Source organism: Lathyrus oleraceus, chromosome 5 (genome assembly GCF_024323335.1).
Source record: "Lathyrus oleraceus cultivar Zhongwan6 chromosome 5, CAAS_Psat_ZW6_1.0, whole genome shotgun sequence".
Lineage (NCBI taxonomy): Eukaryota > Viridiplantae > Streptophyta > Magnoliopsida > Fabales > Fabaceae > Lathyrus > Lathyrus oleraceus.
The window spans coordinates 500,437,341-500,460,140 of record NC_066583.1 but is presented as its reverse complement, the minus strand read 5'-3'; the positions used below and the strand labels follow the sequence as shown (position 1 = coordinate 500,460,140).

Here is a 22,800-nt window from a genome sequence, read left to right as displayed (position 1 = left end):
GGAAAGATCTGGCCAGGGATATTGCTGCCGTCATCCGGGTGATGGAGACGGCCATGGTTCTGACCGACACTGCGGTCTCCACCGCCTCGCTGGAGGAAGCCCTTTTGCAGGTTCGGACAGAGAAGGAAAGACTATCTCAAGATCTGTCGGACTACAAAGAAGAGCATCAGCTGCAGGAAGGGCTGCGCCAGAAGCTGGAGGAGGTGGAAAGGGAGAGGGACCAGTTGAAGGCTGCTAAGGCGAGCCTGGAAGAGCAGGTGGTCGACCATCAGAAGCTGACCGAGGACAACGCCTACCTACGGGCTCAGGTTGAGTCTCTCGAGGGAAAGGTCCGTCCTCTGGCAGATGAGACCGAGGAGGAACGCGCCTTTGGCTCGCGCGGTGAGCTGCTAGGGCATATCCGGACTCTCAACCAAGATCTTGTGGCCTGCTTCAAAGAGGGTTTCGACAATGCTGTCGAGCAGCTCGGGCTTCTGAACCCTGAGTTGGTGACGGAAGGGTCGGCCTATAACTGCTGCGTCCGGGATGGTGAGATCATCTGCCCGTTTGAAGTGGAGGAGGAGCTGGGGGGAGAAGAAGAAGAAGAGGATGAAGAGGAGCTCCGAGCGGAGTCTTAGTTTATATGTTTTTCTTATCATGGCCTGCGTGCCTCATGTATTTTGGCCTTCGGGCGTTGTAATATGGCCTTCGGGCGTACTTGGCTTCGGCCGCCTTTGTCGTTTCTAATGTATGAATATTTTTGTTACCGTTCATTGTGCTCGTTTGTGTTTGATATTTGTTTGCATGAATTCGTACTCTGCTCGACTTTGTTAATCTCCTCGGTTTAGGGAACCGACGAAGTGTCGGGCTTTGTGCCCGTGGGTATCGAAGCCCGGGTCCGTTGTTCGAACCCTGGTCCCGAGGCTTGGGTCCTCCCATCGCGAGCTGGGTGCCCTGCCAGTCTTGGTACTTCGACGTTGGGTCTTGGTCAAGATCCCAACCGTCGGGGAGGGTTGTGTTTGTTGTGTGACCCCGGATCGTTCCCGGGTCTCGTGGTTCCTCCCTGGGGTTTTGGGGACGAAGAGCGTGGCCGTACCTGCCACGTCTCCCCGTGGCGTACTTAGCTGTAATATTGTCTAAGTTTTTCTGCGTTCCATGGTCGAGCGAGTTGTTCTCCTTGTAGGTTTTCTAGGTAATAGGCCCCGTTGCTCGTTTTGTCGCGGACGCGGTAAGGGCCTTCCCAGTTGGCCGCCAGTTTGCCCTCTCTCGGGTTTTTCTGGTTTCTTCTGAGGACCAGGGTGCCGACCTGGAACTCTCTTTTTATGACTTTCGCGTCATGACGTAGTGCTATCTTTTGTTTGAGGGTTGTTTCCCGGAGAGCTGCTTCGGAACGTATCTCCTCGACTAGGTCGAGCTCGGCTCTAAGGGTTTCATCGTTCATTTCCTCGTCTAGGGGCTCCTCTGTCCTCCTCGTTGGCGTCCGTATCTCCACCGGGATGACTGCCTCGGTGCCGTAAGTTAGTCGGAACGGGGTTTCCCCGGTGGTAGAATGCGGTGTCGTGCGGTAGGCCCATAGGACGCTATGTAGCTCCTCGACCCATGCCCTCTTTGCCTCGCCGAGTCTGCGTTTGAGGCCACGTAAGATTACCCTGTTGGCCGCCTCTGCTTGCCCGTTCGTCTGCGGATGCTCGACAGACGTGAAATGCTGTGTGGTGCCCAGGCTGGCGATGAAGTCCTGGAATCCTCCGTCCGTGAATTGTGTCCCGTTGTCTGTGACAAGTGCCTGGGGTATACCGAACCGAGCGAGGATGTTGCGTTTGAAGAACCGGAGAATGTTCTGCGCGGTTATTTTAGCCAGTGCCTCCGCCTCGATCCATTTGGTGAAGTAATCCACCCCGACGATGAGGTATTTATTCTGATATGATCCGGTGACGAAGGGTCCGAGGATGTCCATGCCCCACCACGCGAAGGGCCATGGGGAAGACAACGATCTGAGGTCGTTCGGGGGTGCGAGGTGCATGTCGGCATGTCGTTGGCATTTGTCACATCTTTTGACGTGCTCTTTCGAATCGTTTTGCATGGTCGGCCAGTAGTAGCCTGCTCGAAGGGCTTTTCGTGCGAGCGATCGTCCGCCGAGGTGTTGAGCGTTAATTCCCCGATGTATCTCTCCAAGTATGTCGGGGACTTTCTCTTCCTCGACGCATTTGAGTAGTGGGATGGAGAATCCTCTCCGGTAGAGTTTGCCTTCGAGGAGTACGTACGAGCATGCGCGTCGTTTGACAATGGCCGCCTCTTTCGGGTCAGCCGGGAGTTCGTCTCGTGTGAGGTAATTGTAGATGGGTGTCATCCAACAGTGGGCATCTCCAATAGCGTTGACCTCGAGTGGAGGCGGTAGTTTGTCGATGCTGGGCCGCGGGAGAATTTCTTGGATTACTGATTTATTCCCACCCTTTTTCCTCGTGCTGGCTAGTTTCGAGAGAACGTCTGCCCGTGTGTTGTGCTCGCGGGGTATGTGTTGAACTTCCCATTTTTCAAATCTATCAAGTTTTTCTTTGACGAGGGACAAGTACCCGAGGAGGTTGTCGTTCTTGGTTTGGTATTCTCCTCGCACTTGTGAGGCCACGAGCTGGGAGTCGGTGGATATTTTTACCTCTTTTGCTCCCAGGTCGTCGGCTAACCTCAGGCCTGCGAGGAAGGCTTCGTATTCGGCTTGGTTGTTTGATGTTGGGAATGCTAGCGCTAACGATACCTCTATCAGGATCCCTTCTTCATTTTCGAGGATGATCCCGGCCCCGCTGCCTGATGTGCTAGAGGCGCCATCGACGAAGATCGTCCATTTGTGGGCGCTTTCTGCTGGAGTCGGGCAGTGGGTCATCTCCGCGACGAAGTCGGCCAGCGCCTGAGCTTTCAAGGCTTTCCTACTTTCGTATTGTATGTCGAATTCGGAGAGTTCTAATGACCACTTGAGCATCCTCCCGGCCATATCCGGGCGCCCGAGCAGCTGTTTGATTGGCTGGTCGGTCCTCACCTTTATCGTGTGTGCGAGGAAGTAATATCGTAGTCTCCTCGCTGTGTTGATGAGGGCCAGGGCGACCTTTTCGATTTGCTGATATCGGAGCTCGGGACCTTGGAGTGCTTTACTCGTAAAATAGATGGGCTTTTGTCCTTCGTCGGTTTCTCTTATTAGAACGGCGCTGACGGCCTCGGTTGCCACGGATAGGTATAAGTATAGGGTTTCCTTTTCTGATGGCCGTGATAAGACCGGGGGTTGGGACAGAACTTTCTTTAGATGGAGTAGCGCTTGTTCGCATTCATCGGTCCAGTCAAAGGTAGCCTCTTTGCGAAGGAGTCTGAAGAATGGCAATGCGTGCTGGGCGGACTTGGCGATGAAACGGGAGAGTGAGGCGAGCACTCCATTGAGTGACTGGATCGATTTTTTGGTTTTTGGGGTCGGAAACTCCGAGAATGCCCGGCATTTGTCGGGGTTGGCCTCGATCCCTCTTTCGGTGAGATAGAAACCGAGGAACTTGCCTGCCCGGACTCCGAACGTGCATTTCTCGGGGTTGAACCTCATTTTACACTGTCTCGCCTGCTCGAATACCTTCGTAAGGTGTCGAGCATGGGTTACCTCCTCGTGTGATTTGACGATCATGTCGTCCATGTACACTTCGAGCATGTCCCCTATTTCGTCCTTGAAGACTTTGTTCATCATGCGTTGGTATGTAGCGCCAGCGTTCTTGAGCCCGAACGGCATCACGTTGTAGTAGTAATTGCCCGTTGGGGTCATGAACGCTGTGTGTTTCTTGTCTGCGGGCGACATAGGGATCTGGTTGTATCCACTATATGCGTCCATGAAGGACAAGAGTTTAAAACCTGCAGAGTTGTCAACGAGCGAGTCTATATTAGGGAGGGGGAAAGCATCTTTCGGGCAAGCCCTATTAAGATCAGTATAATCAACACACATACGCCATTTTCCATTATTTTTCTTAACGAGGACTACATTAGAGAGCCAGGTTGTGTACTGGGCTTCAGAAATAAAATTTGCCTCTAAGAGGTCTTTTACAGCTCGCTCGGCAGCCTCTACCTTTTCGGGCGATTGCTTGCGTCTACGCTGTGCTATGGGCTTGGCTGCCCGGTCTACAGCTAGCTTATGACACGCGATCTCGGGGTCCAGCCCGGGCATTTCTGCGGCATTCCACGCGAAGAGGTCGGAGTTCTCTTTGAGGCATGCTACTAGCTCTTCTCTTGTTTCCTCGGGTAGTCCCTTACCTATCTTCACCGTCCTTTCCGGATCGTCCCCAAGAGGAATGAGTTCGAACTCCCCGTCGGGGATTGGTCGGACCGGGTGTTCGAGAGAGCGTTCCTTGGGGAACCTCCCCTCTCCGGTCTCGTCCAGCCCGATGCGACAGTCGAGGTCGATGGCGTTGACTCCTCGGGCAGGATCCTCGGTCTTGAGTTTTTTGTTGTTGCAGTTGCTCTTCGTGATGACTACGGCCTGTCCTTTTACTGCGGCGTCGTAGCATCGCCGGGCTGCTTCGATGTCACCATGGATGGTGACCACACGTCCCAATTTGGTGTAGTATTTCATCTTCAGGTGGACGGTGGATGGGACCGCAGTGAGTTCGGCCAGCGTCGGGCGTCCAAAGATGCAATTGTAGAGAGACGGACAGTCTACGACCAGGAATTGGATTTTGACTTCCCTGGCCGTTTCTTGTTCGCCGAAAGTGACGAGGAGCTCAACATATCCCCACGGTCTGGTTGTTGCTCCGTTGAATCCTTGGAGATCTGATCCGACGTAGGGGGCTAAGTTGGTCTTGTCTAGCTTCAGAGTCTTGAAGAGGTGGACGTACATGATATCCACTGAGCTGCCTTCGTCGACCAGGATGCGTCGTACGTCGAATCTGGCCATCTTTGCTCTAATCAATAGTGGGATGGCCGAGTTCGGGGATCCGCCCGGGAGTTCCTCCAGGAAGAAGGATATTGGGTTGGATTTTCCCCGGTATTTTGTCAATGTCGCTTTCTGCTCGGGGGCAGTCAGTAGGAGTTCGTCGAACTTGCGTTTGACGGAGAGGGCCGCGGATTCCCCGTTAGTTCCTCCTCCTGATATCACCAGTGTGGTAGGGAAGTCTTCCCAGGGGCTGAGTGCAGTGATCTTGCCCTCGGGCAATGGTTCGGGGGGGAAGAAATCTTCCGGTCGTGACACGCAGAGGGCCACTTGATAGGGAGAGTTGTCGGGGGTGTGTTTTCCCGGGGTCTCTTCTTCTCTGGCTCGTCGTGTCTGGGAGCTTCGTTCTTCCTCGTGTACTGCTTCAGGTGCCCTTCTTGGATTAAAATTTCAATCGCATCTTTCAGGTGGACGCAGTCTTCGGTCACGTGTCCGTGACTTCTGTGGAACCGGCAGTACTTTGATTTGTCGGTGTGGGGCTTTGGTGCAGACGGTTTTGGGAACCTGACCCTGCCCTGCTTAAATTCAGAGTTGATACATTCTGCGAGGATACGCTCTCGAGGAGCTGTCAGTAAGGTGTACTCGCTATATCTGCCCGCGGGGCCTCTTCCTTCCCGGAGCTCGCGAGGTCTTTCTTCTCTTCGTCTGTCTCCGTTGCGACGGGAAATGCTCGTGTCCTCGCGTTTTGAGTGCTCGGTCTCCCCAGCGTTACGTCCGCTGCGGGCATTGTGTGCCACCTGCTTTTCCTCGTATCTGATGTAGGCCTGGGCTTTATGCAGGAGCTCGTTTAAGGTGCGGGGAGGCTCGATCCCTACGGCTCTGCTAAGTTCACTGCCGGGTAAGAGACCTCTCTCGAGGAGATACTTCTTCATGTGCTCGGTGGTATCTACCTCGACAGCTTCCTGGTTGAATCGCTCGATGTATGAGCGCAGCGTTTCATTCTTCTTCTGCACTATGGCTTCAAGGGTCGCCTCAGTCTTGGGGTGACGACGGGAAGCTGTAAAGTGCCGGGTGAACATGGACCTCATGACTCTCCATGACGTAATGGACTCAGGGGCCAAGCTTTTGTACCAGGCCATGGCCCCTTTCCTGAGGGTCATTGAGAACAGTCGGCATTTGAGGTGCCCGGTTATATCATTGCGGTAGTCGAGCATCGCGTTGACGTTGTCGACGTGATCGTCGGGATCTGTAGTCCCGTCGTACACAGCTAGGTTTGGCGGTTTCTCCATGCCTTTGGGGAGCGGGGCTTCCATTATTGCCCGAGATAGGGGGCAATGCAAATCTTCCTCGTCGCTCCTTAAGGGAGACAGTTCGTTGTTGTCGGGGCTGTGCCCGCGCCTTGGTGATGTTCTCGCTCGACCACCGTCACGATGGGCGCGTGCCCTGCTGGCGTGGGGTTCGGGAGAGCGACGTCCTCGCTTCTTCGTTGGCTCCGGACGTTGTTGTATCCTACTCAGGGGCTGGGGCCGGGCCTCTTGTCGTTCGGCTTCGAGGGCCATGATTCGTTCGTGCTGCTGGTGGAGCATAGAACCGGCCTGATTGAGGGCATTCACCATGGCAATCATTACGGCGTCTCCTTCAACGGGAACGGGAATGGGATGAAATGTCTCTGCCCCTAAATTGTGGGCGTGAGGGACATCTCCGTTGTTTTGGGGCTCTGGAGACGGGGTGGATGGATGACCGTCCCGAACGTCCGCCTCATGGGATGGCGGGCCGTCGTCCATGTTGTAGTTGACGAGGGGACGGCTGTGATCGCTATGTTGTTCTCCGGCCATGTTGGAAGGACAGAAATGAATGAGCTTTTGATCCTCGTTTGATGAAGATGGGGATAGCTAGTTCCCACAGACGGCGCCACTGATCTCACCTGATCAGGAGGGCCTTCCAAGGTCTTGGTGAATGGGCCGGAGAATGAAGTGAAAAGGGGGGTGTACCTGCAAAGTGCTCCAATGTTTAAGTCAGAAAAGGTACAGAATGAGGTTATCAGAGTGTGAGTTAGAATACCTGCCCCTTTGCCATGAAAGGGGTATTTATAGTGAGCCCCCAGCGCTGGGCCAAGGCTCCTAATGGGCTGGATTAGCTAGGCCCAAGGAGGAGCTGCCAGGGGACGCGTAAGAAGCGTTAAGACCTAGACCAAAGTCTGCCCCCTGGTCCAACTGCCCCTATCCCTAAGGCGACAATATAGGGGAGTTGGGTGACGTGGTGAGTGGGATGCCGTTAAGGCCCTGCCCGACACAACTGAGGTGCCCGCAACGTGGGTTGACGGTGAGTGGATGGAGATCGTACGAGGAGGACCCGCTCACTGTCCGACACGTGTTTAAGGGCCCGGGGAGACGTTCGTCGGGCGGACTGTCGTCCACCTGACGCGTCCTCGTGGTCGTGTGGACATGGCCGTTTGGACGTGGGCTTGGCGAGTATTGGGCCGTGCCGTGCCTAGGGTCATGGCCCAGTCCGGAACATGTTGTATACCAAATAGATGTCAAGAGTGATTTCTTAAATTGAGTCATTATGAAGAAGTGTATGTCAATCAACCTCTTAGGTTTCAGGATTCAATCCACCCGAATTTTGTGCTTAAACTCAAGGAATCACTTTATGAACTCAAACAAGCTCCAAGAACTTGGTATGAGAGACTAAGTAATTGATGTCAGAAAATGGCTTTCAAAAGGGTCATGTTGACACTACACTATTTAGAAAGACTATGAATAAGGAAATCTTGATTGTCTAAGTATATGTTGATGACATAACTTTTGGTTCTACTTATTCATCTCTTTGCAAAGATTTTTTTGAGTCTATGTAGGTTGAATTGGAAATAAGCATGATAGGGGAATCAAAGTTCTTCCTTAGAATTCAGATCAACCAAAGCAAAGATGGAGTCTATGTTCATCAGTCAAAATATACCAAGGAACTTTTGATGAAGTTCAAGCTTGAAGGTTGCAATGTTATGAACACTCTTATCCATTCAACATGAAATATGAACAAAGAGGAAGGGAGCTCAAAAGTTTAATCATAAGCCGTGTTAAGGTATGATTGGTTTCTCACTCTACTTAACAACTTCTAGACCTGATGTTTTACAAATATCAGTTGATATATTATCAGATTTTTGGAAGCAGTATATCAATATTATGTGATAATATTGCTATTATTTGTTTGACATAGAATCATGTTCAACATTCCAGAACCAAGCACTTTAAAATCAAACTTCTCTTTGTAAAAGATTTTATTCATAAGGGTGTCATAGATATACAGTCTATTGATACTGATCATCAATGAACTATTATATTTATCAAGCATCTTCTATTAAAAGTCTTCAAAGAATCTGAACATGCATAATGTTAGGTTCTGAGCGAATGGGTCAGAGTCTGATGATAATTAGAAGCTATTATGATTAAAAGCTCTAAAACAACTTATGGTGAACGTTAGACTCTAATGCATCTCAACCTCTGTAACTTAGAATTGGATGAAATTGTCTTTAACAACATATATGTGATATTTATTCTTATTTCAATATCTCATGTTCACTTATGTGTCACTTTCTGAATGATTCTTGGCCTATTTTAGTGCTTAGTCTGTTGGATTATTTTTTACCCTTCAAATTATGTTGTGTTTTCTCATACTCTGAGCCATATTAATTGGGGATTATTATGACTTCTGGTAAAATAAAAAATAGCTTTTTCCTTCCCTAGTTTTTCTTTATTTTTGGTTTAAATGGTCGAGATAATTATGAGACCTCTCTATCGGTGGATCATTCAAAGGAATTAAGAGAAAATAAAAATGAGTATCTTTGCAAAAAGAAAATTGGGTATACTTTCATTAAGTTGGAATGACATTACAAGATGCTTTAATACATTATTTTGTCTAAATCATTACTCGAACCTCAAGCTATGAAGCACGTTTCCCAGTTTATATTTGACTCATCTTCCTCATCATAATCAAAGTAGACTATTTTGGCTGGAACCTTCTTCTTCTTCTTCCTCGACATAGAAGTCCTTTTTGGCTTAAGTGCCTGAATGAAGGTGCTTGATCCAGAGGGTTGTGTTCCTTCATGTCTCTGAAGATTGTGCTTAGTGGAAGTTTTAGTCTCCTCAACCATAGTGGTCTTTGAAGAGACGGTGATTCTGGTGTTTTCAGCAGGTGTGCTCATCTTGAAGAAGAGAGGGTTGGATGTAGATTTATGGTCTTAACCTGTGGTTTCATGCTTATATAGAGGATCTTGAGTGTCATATACATTGCTTGTGGAAGTTTAATCACATATGATCTTTAATGTATGATACTTTAGGTTTACTAGATCTTAATTGCAATTGTCACTTATGCTGTTTCTAATACTTGGAAGCTGGATATATGTTGTTTGAATGCCTCGAGAAGTGAGGAAATATTCTAAACCAATCCATCCATTTTTCTATCTCTTGTAAAACACATTTCAATTTTTGGGGGATTGCAAAATCTATTTTTATCTATTTTTACTCGGAACTTAATTTTCCATATATCTTCTTAGTATATTTTTCTTCTTTTGTCTTATCTTTTTGTTGATGACAAAAGGAGAAGAAAAATGATAAGTATTTAAGCATCTAAATTAACTGTTTTTTACTTAAATTCTGAAGAATTCATTATTGTGCTTCAAGGAATTTAATTTACTTGGATAAGACTTAGGGAGAGCTTACAAACCTCATTCTTTGAACTATCAGACTCATGAGGAGCTTACAAACCTCTGATCTTGAATTCAACAAGTTAATTAATCAACAATCATTGTTCTTAAATACTATTGTTTGCCATCATAAAAAATGGGGAGATTGTTGGGACCAAAATTATTGATACCATATCCCTTAGATTTTGATGATAATAAAGTATTTAAAGAACAACGGAGTTATCTAATATCTGTTCAACTTTGCAAGAATATATCATTTAGAACAAATGAAGAAATGTTTGAGGAATCTGAAGATCAGACCCTGACTTTAAAGACTACTTTTGAAGACTCTGCCTCTGATGGAGATCCAGACTCCAAAGAAGTCAACTCTGAAGAAAGTCAGCCTATGGTGACCTAAACTCTAAAGCTTCAAAATTCAAAAAGTGGACTATGATATAATCAACCTCTGAAGAGTGGAGTTTGAAGGAAAGTCAACCTCTGAAGTAGAATCTCTTCTACCAAGGCAACTGTGATATACTTAGAACATTTTTTATCACGTGAAGACTTAAGGAAATATCTCCCTCCAGATTGTCTGAGCTTCAACAGATAATTCCTCTTGCAGAAAGGTGTTTGCTTTATATGTCTAATCAAGTACAAAGGTTAACCAACCTTTTGATAAAAGTCTTCAACGTATATTTTCTCTCTTATTTATATAAGGAGCTCCAAAATTAAGAAGAAGACTATCACACTATAATACACCATAATACTTTGAACTTGACATTCAAAGAGAAGCTATTATATCAAAAGTATTAGACTTAGAACATTTTAACATTGTGAATATTTTATAAGTTCTTAAATCTTAGAGTCTTTCTAAGCTGTATTTTGTTTACACCTTTGAGTGTATATCAAGTATAAGTTATTATCTAAATCTCTTAAACAATTTGTTATAGAGTAAAAAATATCCTGCTTTAGTGCTTGGGCATTTGAAGTCTTTAGCTTGTGTGCTAGAGCAAGGAAGTCTTAGATCTGTGTGTTTGAGCAAGGAAGTCTTGAGCTCGTTGGCTTGAGTAAGGAAGTATCAAACTTGTGTGTTTGAGCAAGAAAGTCTTATACTTGTGTGTGTAAGGAAAAAAAGTCTCTTTCTTGTGTGCTTGAGCATTTGTAATCAGAGTTGGTTATAGTGAAAATCCCTTAAAAGTACAAGGGTATTAGACCACTCTCAAGTTGTGAGAGGAACCATGATAAACTACTTGTCTTATGTGCTTTTATTTTACTTACTTCTGAACTATTTCGCTGCTATCAATTGTTTATTTCTGAGTCAGGTTGTATTTTAGAATCTGCTAAAGATATATAAGAGTTCAGACTCAAAGTGACTCTGATTCAGACTCTGAACTGAAGGTTCATACTCTGATTAAGTTCAATCAAAAGTTAACAAAGTCTTTCTAAGTCAGACTCTGAACTAAATGTTCAAAATTTGTTTGAAAGTCATTAGAAGCATAAGCTCTCAAGGCTTAAAAGAAGAAAAAGTCAACACAATTCAACCCCCTTCTTGTGTTTTTCTCACCTTCAATGACAATTAATGACAAATTTGAGAAAAGAAACAAAAGTGTGGCATTTAAAATGGATGTTGAAGATGATGAGGAGTAAGTAAAAAGAGATACTAACGATAACCTAACTGAATTTATTGCTCTCTTACAATTTTTTTTGGAAAAGTCATGAAAAGACTTAACGGAAGCTCAAAGAATAATGTCACAAACAATGTCAAAGACAATTTTCCTCAAAATATCAAAGGATTCAATCCAAACTATAGCATATGAAATTTGCGAATTAGGTTAAATAGGATGAACCAATGAAGCTCTACGGTGATAATAAGTCAACAATTGATATAACTCTCAATCTAATTCAACACGAATGAAAAAAAACATTGAAGTGAATATATAAGAGATTTGACCCGTATACCTGATATCTTAAAGTTTTTGACAAATATGCAATATCGATTTTTCTTGAAAATTGGATATTTAGCCTATTGTGATACTCTCGTTCGCCAAGTCCCCAACCATTGGTATATAGGAAATTCATACTTTTTACTTCCAAATTCTTCAATAATAACTCTCTAAGCACCTTGGAGTACAAGCAAGTCTTTCTAGTCCAACCAATACCCAGTATTATTTTACAATCTTTCATTTCTAATAAATTATTACATACACTTGAATGACTCTATGTGTTTCATCCCAACAATATAAAATACAAGCATGTACACCAAAAAATATAAATGAATGGATTGCAAAACAAAATCACTTCCACAATAGTAATTCTCATAATGAAAGCCTTGTTTCAAAAGTAACTTGATTGATCTTGCAAGAGTTCTAGCTCAGCTAATACTTTTGCAACTGTGGACTTCAATCTAGAATCACTTTTTTGCGCCAAATCAATAAGCACCACTTGAGCAGATTCTCCATATTTCACTCTATGTTCTTCAATCTTAAATATTCTCTCCAACATCCATAATGCTTTTTCTTGAACCTTTGCATCACCAACTTCTAAACTTTTTACTATAGCTTGCACACCTGATAATTTGGCAATGAAATTCACACCATTTTCCCAAATTTCATCTTGTAAAAGAGTTGAAAGTGCAACAAGAGAAGCTTCAACTACTTCCTTCTCTTTATCTTCCAATATTTCGATTAGTCGCGAAACCGCGCCCGCTTTCACTAAACAAAATGTGCTATTGACAAAGCAATATCCATCATGAACTTCGCAATATGCATTTGCTGAAGGTTGAACACATAACCATCTTGATTTTCTAGATTTCCTAAGAGAAAGAGAGTTTTGTGATAGTTGAGTTAAAGAGTTTGCAGCCCTTGATTTTGTGATCGGTGAGCCTGTTGACAGTAATTTTACGAGCAACGGAATTATCCCGTGTTGAACTGAAACAAGTTGTAGTTTCTTGTCAGATGAATTCGTGAAGCGGTTTATAACACCGGTGGCACTCTCGGTTAAGCTATTTGTTGATGGTGATTTACTTGCATTGCTAGAATACAAAATTGATATCAAAATCTGTAGCAAATTTGCTCGCTTTAGAGCATCTGTTACTTTTTTATCGCTAGCAGGAAGATTACTCAGGATGCCAACCGCAGCTGCTTTTTCACTCTCCGACGTGGACGTTGAGACAATATTAACAATGTTTAAAAGATGAGTTTCGTCGAGATATTCGGTCAGTTCATCGGTTATATCTTTAGAGAGCGTGTATAGCAAATTCAAGACCTTACACCGGATTTTGGTGTTACTTTCTTTAAGAAAGGGTAAGAGTAGTTGAAGTGCACCTTTTTCTTTCATTTTTCTTCTCACTTTGGATGCGCCGAGATGAGAAGACATGCTATTGAGAGCTTCTAATAGATGACTTTGAATTATCGGGCTCGAAAGATTCAAAAGTGAAAGCATCTGTTGAGCTACATCTTCGTTGACGAGAATGGATTCCGACTGAGCAATTCTTGCAAGAATGGCTGATGCTGGCTCCCTTAGAGTCATGAGCACAGATGTTACCGAGAAAAGAAGTTGTAGCAAAGATCCCGTAATTCCTGATTGAATTAAACGTTGCACGTTTTCGGTCAAGCTAGACAGATTTTGTAGCGCGTTTAGAGATGATAACTTGGATTCAAGTTTCCCCGTGACGAACATTTTGACAAGAGGCTCGATTGCTCCATCTTCTCCGAGAGTAAGTTTGCTGTTATCGGTAAGTTCCAACCTAGAAAGTGCTGTTGCCATTAGGATCTTGTTCATGTCAGAGCCTGCAATAATATAATTTGAAGTTTTCAAGTAAATAGAATGTCGAAAAACTTAAGTGAGTTATGATCGTTGTTTGAAAATTTATATAAATTCGAACTTATCAGTTAAGGAAATTCCGGCGTTACCTTCCTTCAAATACTGAACTAGCGGCCTAAAGTAACCGGCCTCCGCCATATGAAGTGCATTCTGATTATTACTAGACAAAATATCCAACAACTTTGCAGCGTCGTGTGAAGCAACCGAGTCATCGCTGTTTAGAATGGCGACCAACATAACGATACAGCCTTGAATTCTTCCGATCCGCCTTCGAACTGCTGGAACGTTAGAGAGGTCTAGCAACAAACCTACAGCTTCCCTCCTCTCTTCTGAATCCCTCGTAAGCGACTTCACCACTGCCGATAAAAACTCAACCTCGACCATCTTCTCCTGCATTGTACCACATTATAAGCACTTGCGAGTTGTGACATTGTTTAAAACCGCTTATGAGATCTCCATAAGCTGTTTTTAGCTTACTTTTATTTGTTCTCCATCAAAGCTTATGAAAACAGTTTATATCTTATAGCTTATGTAAAAGCACTTACATGAGAAGAACTTATGATATAAGCCTTTAGTTAAGTTGTATATCCATACAGGACCTAATGGTGTAATCATTTTAAACCAAAATTTACAAAAATATAGTAAAAATCAACTTAAAATTTTAAGATTTTACCTTTTTCTCGTCATTTCCGAAAGCAATTCGTCTTAGCAATTGAATTATGGCGAGCCTATTATCTGCCTTACACGAACTTAGCCGATTGAAAAGAATGGAAATAGTTGCTTCCTCGTTAATCAAACCGCTGTCCAATTTCTCATTCCTCAAGAACTCCTTTAGTCTCAGAAGTGAAACTGCAAATTCTTCATCATTGCCATTCTTAAGTTGCAAAACCACATCATCAATAGAAACATCAATTATTTCCTCTTCTATTTCCCCAACTGCCTTCGTTTCACCCGCAAAAAATTCCGATTTTGGACTTGAAGTCATACTCGAAATGCCATCAAATCTTGCATTCATCATCTGTCTTTGCAATATACAAATCTGTTCTCTAAAATCAATAGACACTTCAAGGCTGGCAACAAGCAAAACTCCTAACGACCGGCCGATATCATGCGTCATGTCCTCAATTTGCTTAACTGGATGTCTCAAATTCAAGCTTTTCGTTAAAGTTCTAGCACGACGTAACTCATTCTCAAGAGATTCCAACGATTTTCGAATCGAAGGCTTGTCCAAAACAGTGCTTTTATCACTCAATTCATTCAAGATTGGTAGCAATTTCTCCACCAACATTCCAAACTCAGAAAAAGCCTCTACCTCAATTTCAGATTTCTTAGCTTTAACAACCTCATCAGCCAAGGCTTTCATCCTTGACAGCATCTCAGAAAAATCCCCCTTTTCCATGTTTTCCTTATTATTCACAAAAACTTCATTTGTTCACATAAAAACAAGAATCAGTCATCAACTCAAGAAGAAAACATGATCAAGTGAACAAAAACCTATAACTAGAGAAAAGTGCTAACACAACATTAATACCTTAATTTGAGAAAGTTTTTATCTTTTGTCTTCAATTTGGAAAACTAGAAACAATCAAGTATAACAAATGAAGGAGAGTGAAATGAACCTGCAAAATATAGAAATTCTGAGAGTCTTTCATTCAGGTTAGACCCAACATAGTTGAAGTTTAAAGGTGAGAACTTTACATAGAATGAAAGAGAAACAGCAAAGAATAAGACCGACCCAGTTTGTATTTTCTTGTTATTGTTGATATTGACCATGGAAATTTGAAGAACAAGTGTGAAAAATGGGGTTGAAAAATGTGGAATATAGAAAGGACAAGGTGTTAAAAGGGTCGTTTTCAGACGGCTATAGAGCATTAAATATAAGGTTGTTGTGACATATGGGTTCTTTGCTTTGTTCGTCGTGGTCATGGTCATCCTTGTGCTTCCAAGCAACTAGCAGATGAAAAAATGAATGATGGAAGACGAAGTCAAAATGTGTAGTTCATACATGTGGAGTACATGTGTTTATATTTTTTTTAAATATTGTCTTTAAATATAACTTTTCAAAGTTATGTTATTGTTGTAAATGAATTCCAAAAAGAAATCTTGAAATTTTGAAGATAAAATAGTTTAGATGTATCCTAGACTATTATATTAGGTTTAAATGTATATTTGGTCTCTTTAATTTAAATTTTTTAAATAATTATTCCCTTATTATAATATTATAAAATTTAGTGTTTTAATTTTATGGTCTTTGAATTTTTGTGGTCCCCTCCACTTTTGCATAGGTGGATGTGATAATTAGGAATTAAAAATTATTTTTAGTTACTTAGAATTATGAGTTAAATTTATTCTTTAGAACATAAGGTCAATTCTCAAATGCTCGCTTTATCTCAAGACACTAATGTAATAAACTCCATGTGTTTAAGCTATATAAACTTTTATTTTATACTAAGAAAAAACAATGTGAGACTATACTACCAACACCACTAGAACTCACCTTTCAACTTCAACTTCAACATACAAATAAAGAAATGGATTTGTGTTACACACAACTAAACCTACTCATATGAATGCAGTAATTCTTATTCAAAATTGTAGTATGAATCCACAAATGAGTTCCAATAGAACAAATCAAAATTAAACAAAATCGGGTCCTAAAACACTGCAAAGTGACAAGGTAGTCTACATATATAATTTGATCAAAATCTTATCGATAACTTCGATAGCCTGGGCTATGCATGCAACTTTCTGCGTATTTGACAAGATCATTTGGTCGAGGTAAATGAGAAGCTATACCTGTTAACCAAAATAGACAAGACAATTTAGAACAACTAAAACACAAGAGTTTTGTCTGAACTCAAAATAACACATTTCACATTGAAACCCACAAAGTTCGTACGTCTTAGCTGCAACACTGACAGCCATGTTGGCTGATATCTTTCTGATATTTATGAATGGAGGGTATATCAGTCCCTTCTCATAGTTCTCCTGTGATACATGTGAATAGAGTTGTATATAGCTTTGGAGTTGTTCTATTGGAACTCATTTGTGGATTTATATTACAATTTTGAATAAGAATTACTGCATTCGTATGAATAGGTTTAGTTGTGTGTAACACAAATTCAGTTCTTTATTTGTATGTTGAATTTGAAGTTGAAAGGTGAGTTGTAGTGGTGTTAGTAGTAGAGTCTCACATTATTTTTTCTTAGTATAATATAAGGGTTTATATAGCTTAAACATGTGGAGCTTATTACATAAGTGTCTTGAGATGAAAGTGGGCATTTGAGAATTGACCATATGTTCCAAAGAAATGGACTTTAGGCCCCGATTGTTTTCTAAAATTTTAATTAATAAATGGTTTTGTAATAGGGGGTCAATTATTTAAAACCTCCAAATTAGGAGAGTCAAAAGTGAATTTAAACAATTACATTATTATAGACACTCTCAAATATGATTCCTAAGACTACTCGAAATAATTTTATGAAAATGAATTTTTTGAAAAGCTAAAAATCTTTATAGCGGGTTTTTTTAAGAGAATTTTTTTTGAAGGTATTAAGAATGTTAGGAAAGTTCAGTGAGTAGAAAGAAAATAAGTGATTTTAAAAATTCAAAGAGTAGAAAAGTAAGTGAAAATTGTGAAGTTTTGGCGTGACGAGAGAAGCTATTAATTTTTTTTTATTTAAGTGAAAAATTCAATAAATGAAAACATGAGAGAGAAATTCAAAAGTTAGGGTTATGTTAAATTTGAATGTGTGTTCAACGGGAAACTGTTATCAATCAAAGCTCGGCGTTCGAAGACGATGACATGTCAATTTTAATTTTTTAAAATTAAAATTTCTAATACCAAATCTTGACTCGACTCAACCGATTTGCACATGGTATTATTGACATTGCTCTATCCATTCACAATTATTTAATCCTTTTGGACATCCATTTCACATAATCACCTATAAACAACATAATTGTTGGGTTTTGTTGAAAATATACATGTTAAAGAAGTCTCACATTGTTTAATTTTGTAAAGAAAAATGGAGCTCAGGGCTATATAAGGATTCAAGTTCTTTATTACAAGATGCGTCAATCACACACACTTTAAGTTTGTATTTGACTTTTTTGTTCTCTTATACTATTGTATTAAAGTATTGTAAGATATAATTAAATATTTTCTTTGCGGGTGTGTGTGTATTGGGGTCTAGGAGTGATTTAGGATATATCATGCGTTGTAACAATTTTCACATAATGTTATTCTCTATTTGTCATTTGACAAATATCGTTATTTTTTCTCCGGTTTTGGAGTTCCCATGTTATGTCTTATGTTGTGATTGTGTTCTTTTATTTTCTCTATGTCGAATTTTCTTAAGAACTGATATTAGAGCTTTTGGTTCGATCAGGATATTGAAGTTCTTAGTATGATTTGTGGTTGGAACTTTTTATGATCTTCCACATCAGAAAAGAAGAATGGTGTTATGAAAGAGTTATTAAGTTGTAGTCATAAGTCATGTTGTGCAGTTTGGTCTAGGAAAAATTGATGGAAGAATTGTTTTTGACCTTTGGAAAGTTCAATTCAAAAATATGTTAATACAATTAAGATTACACAAGGTGTACTATGAGATTATGTCGGTGGTTGAAGAGCTTCATGCCAATATGAAAGTCGCACCATAAATTTTCAGCCCAATTTTCAACATGTGAAATTCTCGAAGTAATTTAGCTTTAAGCGAAATGATATATCCTTCATGTTATAGTATATGATTGTCGATGATGACAATGTAAAATTCTTTGAGTGAGTTAGCTTCAAGTTAAATATATTCTTCATAGTGGAGTATGATAATTTTTTAATTATGATTGTGTTGTGAAGATAATATGAAAATTCTTTTAGTGGTGTAATTTCAAGTGACTATACTTTTTATGATGGAGTATGATAGCTCTCTTTGAACTATGATTGTCGGTGAAGACAATGAAAATTTATGTATTATTTTCAATTAAGGTGAAGATTGTTAGGGTTGGTTAAAAATAAACACGTTGAAGAAGTCTCACATCGTTTAGTTTTGGAAAGAAAATGGGGACCGGAGGCTATATAATAGACTCAAGTTCTTCATTACAAGACGCACTGTTAAAAATACTTTAAGCTTATATTTAACTGTGTCGTTCTCTTATACTCTTGTTTTAGAGTGTTGTGAGATGTAATTAAATATTTTTTTGGGATGTGGGTGTAGTAGGGCTTGGGGTGGTTTAGGGTAAATTATATGTTGTAATAATTTTCATACTGTTATTCTCTAATTATTATTTGACAACTGTCGTGATTTTTCTTCAGCTTTAGAGTTTTTATGATATGTCATGGGTTGTGATTGTGTTCTTTTATTTTCTCTATGTCGAGTTTTTCCAACAATAACCACAAAACCATGGTAAACATCTAGTTTTTTAAATACGGTTATAGATATTTTGTGGATTGGATTTAAAACTAGATATTTTATGCATCCTTAGTTAGGCACCAAAAGAAACTACATATATTATATAAATATTTGAAAGATGTGAAAATTATAATTGTAAGATTCAATGAGTTTTTTTAATTCACTATCGTGCTTGTACTTTGACAAATGTTCCAACAATAATTGTTCAATAATTATACATTAGTACCCCCTCCTCCGTTTGTTGTTATAAATGGCTTTGGAAAAAAATTATACTCGAGTACATATTAATTTACAATACTAATAAATTATTAATATTTTTTTTTCTAATATACACCCTCCGATCACTATTATAAAAAAATAAATTTATTGAATAAATGATATATATGATCATTATTATATATTAGATACGTCAATTATTCAATGAATCTAACAATTTTGTTGTTGCATATAATAATGACCAAAGATTGAATGAAGAAGAGTTCTTCTTATCCTTGGTTATAGTTTTTATGAAGACATATGCATCAACAAAAAGAAGTCAAAGCTTGAACACTAGAGCAATCAAGTTCAAATGATCATAAATTTTAGAAAATCAATGAAAGAATCAAGATGATCATATATTAATTGCTCAAAATTATTATAATAATTTCATTTTGTGTATTCATTCATTTTAACGTCATGTGGAACTTGTTTGAAATATAATGTTTAAGTATTTTTCACTTTCATAGTAGGTGTAACCGGTTACATAAACGTAAAAATGATTGTTCAGAAGATTGTTTCAAACATTTTGTTTTTGGTAAAGTATGGCATTTGAAATCGCCGTAACAACATTTTAAAACCGCCACAATTTGCACCGGTAAAAAGTATTATTTTCTGGTAACGGGTTACACACTCGAAAAATTAAAATTTTCATAAAAAATCTCATTCCAACGTATTGCAACTTTCATACATCAAAATGTCAAATTATTTACGAATATACACTCTTCCAGAAGTGTATATTGCATGTATATATACCTGTGATTTCAGTTTTCAAAATAGAGACTTAGACACAAACCTTTTATATTTCAAAAGAGATTCTTTGATATAGAACTTTCACATCTCATAATTCAAACATATTTCTAAACTTTCAAATATGATTTTTTTTGCCCGAACTTTCATACATTGTCATTAAAGTTTCATTCATATTATTCAGAGCACTTAGGTGTATATGTTTGGATTATAATCAATACAAAGAGAATACCAATTAATACGTAATTGATTCGAGAATTATAACTTCTGTTACAAATTCAGATTTGTGTATACTTTATTGTCCAGGATTGTTGGAAACAAGAGAGGGAAAAATAAAGAATTGTTTTTTTTTCTCTTGTGTTGCTTATGTTAGAAGATTGTAGGGATATGTTTTGGTAGAAGACTTGTACAAAGATCTGACATAATGAAAAATCTCTCATAAGGAGTGAGGGGACTGAATTACTCTTGGTTGGAAAGAGAAATAAGTATATGTCGTTGTGTCTTTTACTTTTTGCATTTATTTTTTCAGCATATTTACTTTCATATAAATTCTAAAAAATAGTAAAATTAGTGTTAACGCTTCAAATCGAGAAAAGTACAATAAATCTAATTCACCCCCTCTTAGAGATCACGCATAAACTAATAGGGTGTATCTTTCAACATTTATTATTTTGTCTTCTAAATTCTTTAATTTTTTTATACCATTAATGAAGTACATTTTTGTAAAATTTCTTGTAATTTTTCTTTTGGCTTAAATGCATTTTGCTCTCTCTATTTAAGTGTTTTTAATTTTTTGGTCTCCCTATTTCCAAACACAATTTTTTGGTCTCTCAACTTTACTTTCCTTAAGATTTCATTAGCCCCTCCACTTTTGCATATGTGGCGGTGAAGATTTGGATAATAAAATTATGTTTGATGACATGACAATAAGGACTAGATTATTGGTTATTTAATATCTTTTAGAGAATAAATTAATTATCATTTTAATTATGCTTTAATTTAGATATATTTTTTACAGATTAATTAATAGAAATTTTAAAATAACTTTTTTTTGGGGCTAAATGCCCATTATTGTGCAACAACTCTACAACCCACACATATATGTATAATGTCGTCATGCTAGTGTAAGGTATATAATCAGTTAAAGAAAGTGTAATAAAATGTGTGAGACTTGATTTGTGTCACTTTTTCCGAAATGATTTGTGTCACTTTTTTTGAACAACTGTTTTTCATAAACAACTACTTTGTGTCAAAGAAAGAATATAAAATAGGTGGAAGGAGTAGATACACTTTGAGAGTTAACAACATATTATTCATAAATGAATTGTTCATAAAGTCAATAGAAGAATTGTTCATGGAGTCTTAAACATTATTGTTGTTGAAAGAAACAATATGAAAAATAAAGATTCTTTCATAATGATGTAGAGGGATGATCAACAACATAGTATTGAAATAATCTCTATTTTTTATATTGTTTCTTTCAACAAAAACAATGTTTAAGACTTTATGAACAATTCATCTATGAACAATGTTGTTGTTAACTCTCAAAATATAACTATTCCTTTAACTTATTATATACCAAAGCTAGCGAAAATATACCCGAACGAATCGCACGCTCAAACATACAACAGAGTCGTTATCGAACTTTATTTATTCCCGAAGGAAAGGAAAAACATCGATAAAACCTAGGGAAAGAGAAATCGGGTAAGGAAGTCGGTTATACAATGGGAAGATATTAACACTCCTAACATCTATTGTGCTCAACGAGAACCGTTTTGATTATTCTAAGCTTGGATGGGTATGATATCTAAGGTTTACTCGTGAAGAATAAAGGAAAATGAAAAGAATAGATAAAATAGTATATTAATGTAGGGAACAAACAATTTGAATCCAAAGAAGAATGGTATATTGGATCCATGAAGAAATAAACTTTGAACCAAAGAGTAAACTAGCATTAACCAATATATGGATAGCCGGAGCGTTCGCCACTATATGGTACGTCCGAAAACAAAGAGAATTAAGTGTTTGATTTCGTATCCAAATAGCTATTGGTTCATAGGGTGGACTGCCGCTATATCGTCCTAAAAGGATGTGCATGGAATCCAAGGAAGAATGATATTTGATCTCAAAAAGATGGTATTGATTGATGAATTAAGAAATAATAAATAAGGTAGCTCGCGTAGAATCTGAATCCTCATGCATGTGTATTCTCACCGTGCAATGAGAAAGTTAGAGCTTTCATAGTTCAGCCTACTACGACTGAAACAAAGACAACAAAAGATTGAGGATGAAGTCAAAATGTGTAGTTCTTACATGTGGAGTACATGTGTTTATATTTTTTTTAAAATATTGTCTTTAAATATAACTTTTCAAAGTTATGTTATTGTTGTCTATGAATTCCACAAAAAAATCTTGAAATTTTGAAGATAAAATAGTTTAGATGTATGCTAGACTATTATATCAGGTTTAAATGTATTTTTGGTCTCTTTAATTTGAATTTTTTAAATAATTATTCCCTTATTATAATATTATAAAATTTAGTGTTTTAATTTTATGGTCTTTGAATTTTTGTGGTCCCCTCCACTTTTGCATAGGTGGATGTGATAATTAGAAATTAAAAATTATTTTTAGTTACTTAGAATTACTGAGTTAAATTTATTCTTTGGAACATAAGGTCAATTCTTAAATGCTCGCTTTATCTCAAGACACTAATGTAATAAACTCCATGTGTTTAAGCTATATAAACTTTTATTTTATACTAAGAAAAAATAATGTGAGACTATACTACGAACACCACTACAACTCACCTTTCAACTTCGACTTCAACATACAAATAAAGAAATGGATTTGTGTTACACACAACTAAACCTACTCATATGAATGCAGTAATTCTTATTCAAAATTGTAGTATGAATCCACAAATGAGTTCCAATAGAATAAATCAAAATTAAACAAAATTGGTTCCTAAAACACTGCAAAGTGACAAGGTAGTCTACATATATAATTTGATCAAAATCTTATCG

At 39.2% G+C, this 22,800-nt stretch overlaps 2 protein-coding genes across 5 annotated transcripts; both read right to left on the bottom strand.

Moving 5' to 3' along the window:
• Window positions 1–1,099: 1,099 nt before the first annotated feature.
• LOC127081605 (uncharacterized) lies at window positions 1,100–4,888 on the bottom strand. The gene is made up of 2 exons (XM_051021850.1): window positions 2,241–4,888; window positions 1,100–1,601 (listed from the first exon to the last, which is right to left on the bottom strand). Exons 1-2 carry the CDS (start codon window positions 4,886–4,888, stop codon window positions 1,100–1,102), a joined length of 3,150 nt encoding a protein of 1,049 aa, XP_050877807.1.
• A 6,719-nt stretch (window positions 4,889–11,607) lies between these two features.
• On the bottom strand, window positions 11,608–15,358 carry LOC127085753 (U-box domain-containing protein 44). 4 transcript variants are annotated; one of them, XM_051026273.1, is made up of 5 exons: window positions 15,063–15,357; window positions 14,896–14,983; window positions 14,038–14,786; window positions 13,454–13,754; window positions 11,608–13,330 (listed from the first exon to the last, which is right to left on the bottom strand). In XM_051026273.1, the coding sequence occupies exons 3-5, from the start codon at window positions 14,761–14,763 to the stop codon at window positions 11,877–11,879; spliced, it is 2,481 nt and encodes an 826-aa protein (XP_050882230.1). In that variant the 5' UTR covers window positions 14,764–14,786; window positions 14,896–14,983; window positions 15,063–15,357; the 3' UTR covers window positions 11,608–11,876. The 4 variants fall into 4 exon arrangements, with proteins under 4 accessions (XP_050882230.1, XP_050882229.1, XP_050882227.1 ...); XM_051026272.1 differs by having other exon boundaries at window positions 15,100–15,357; XM_051026270.1 differs by lacking the exon at window positions 14,896–14,983 and having other exon boundaries at window positions 14,984–15,358.
• Between the last annotated feature and the right edge of the window lie 7,442 nt (window positions 15,359–22,800).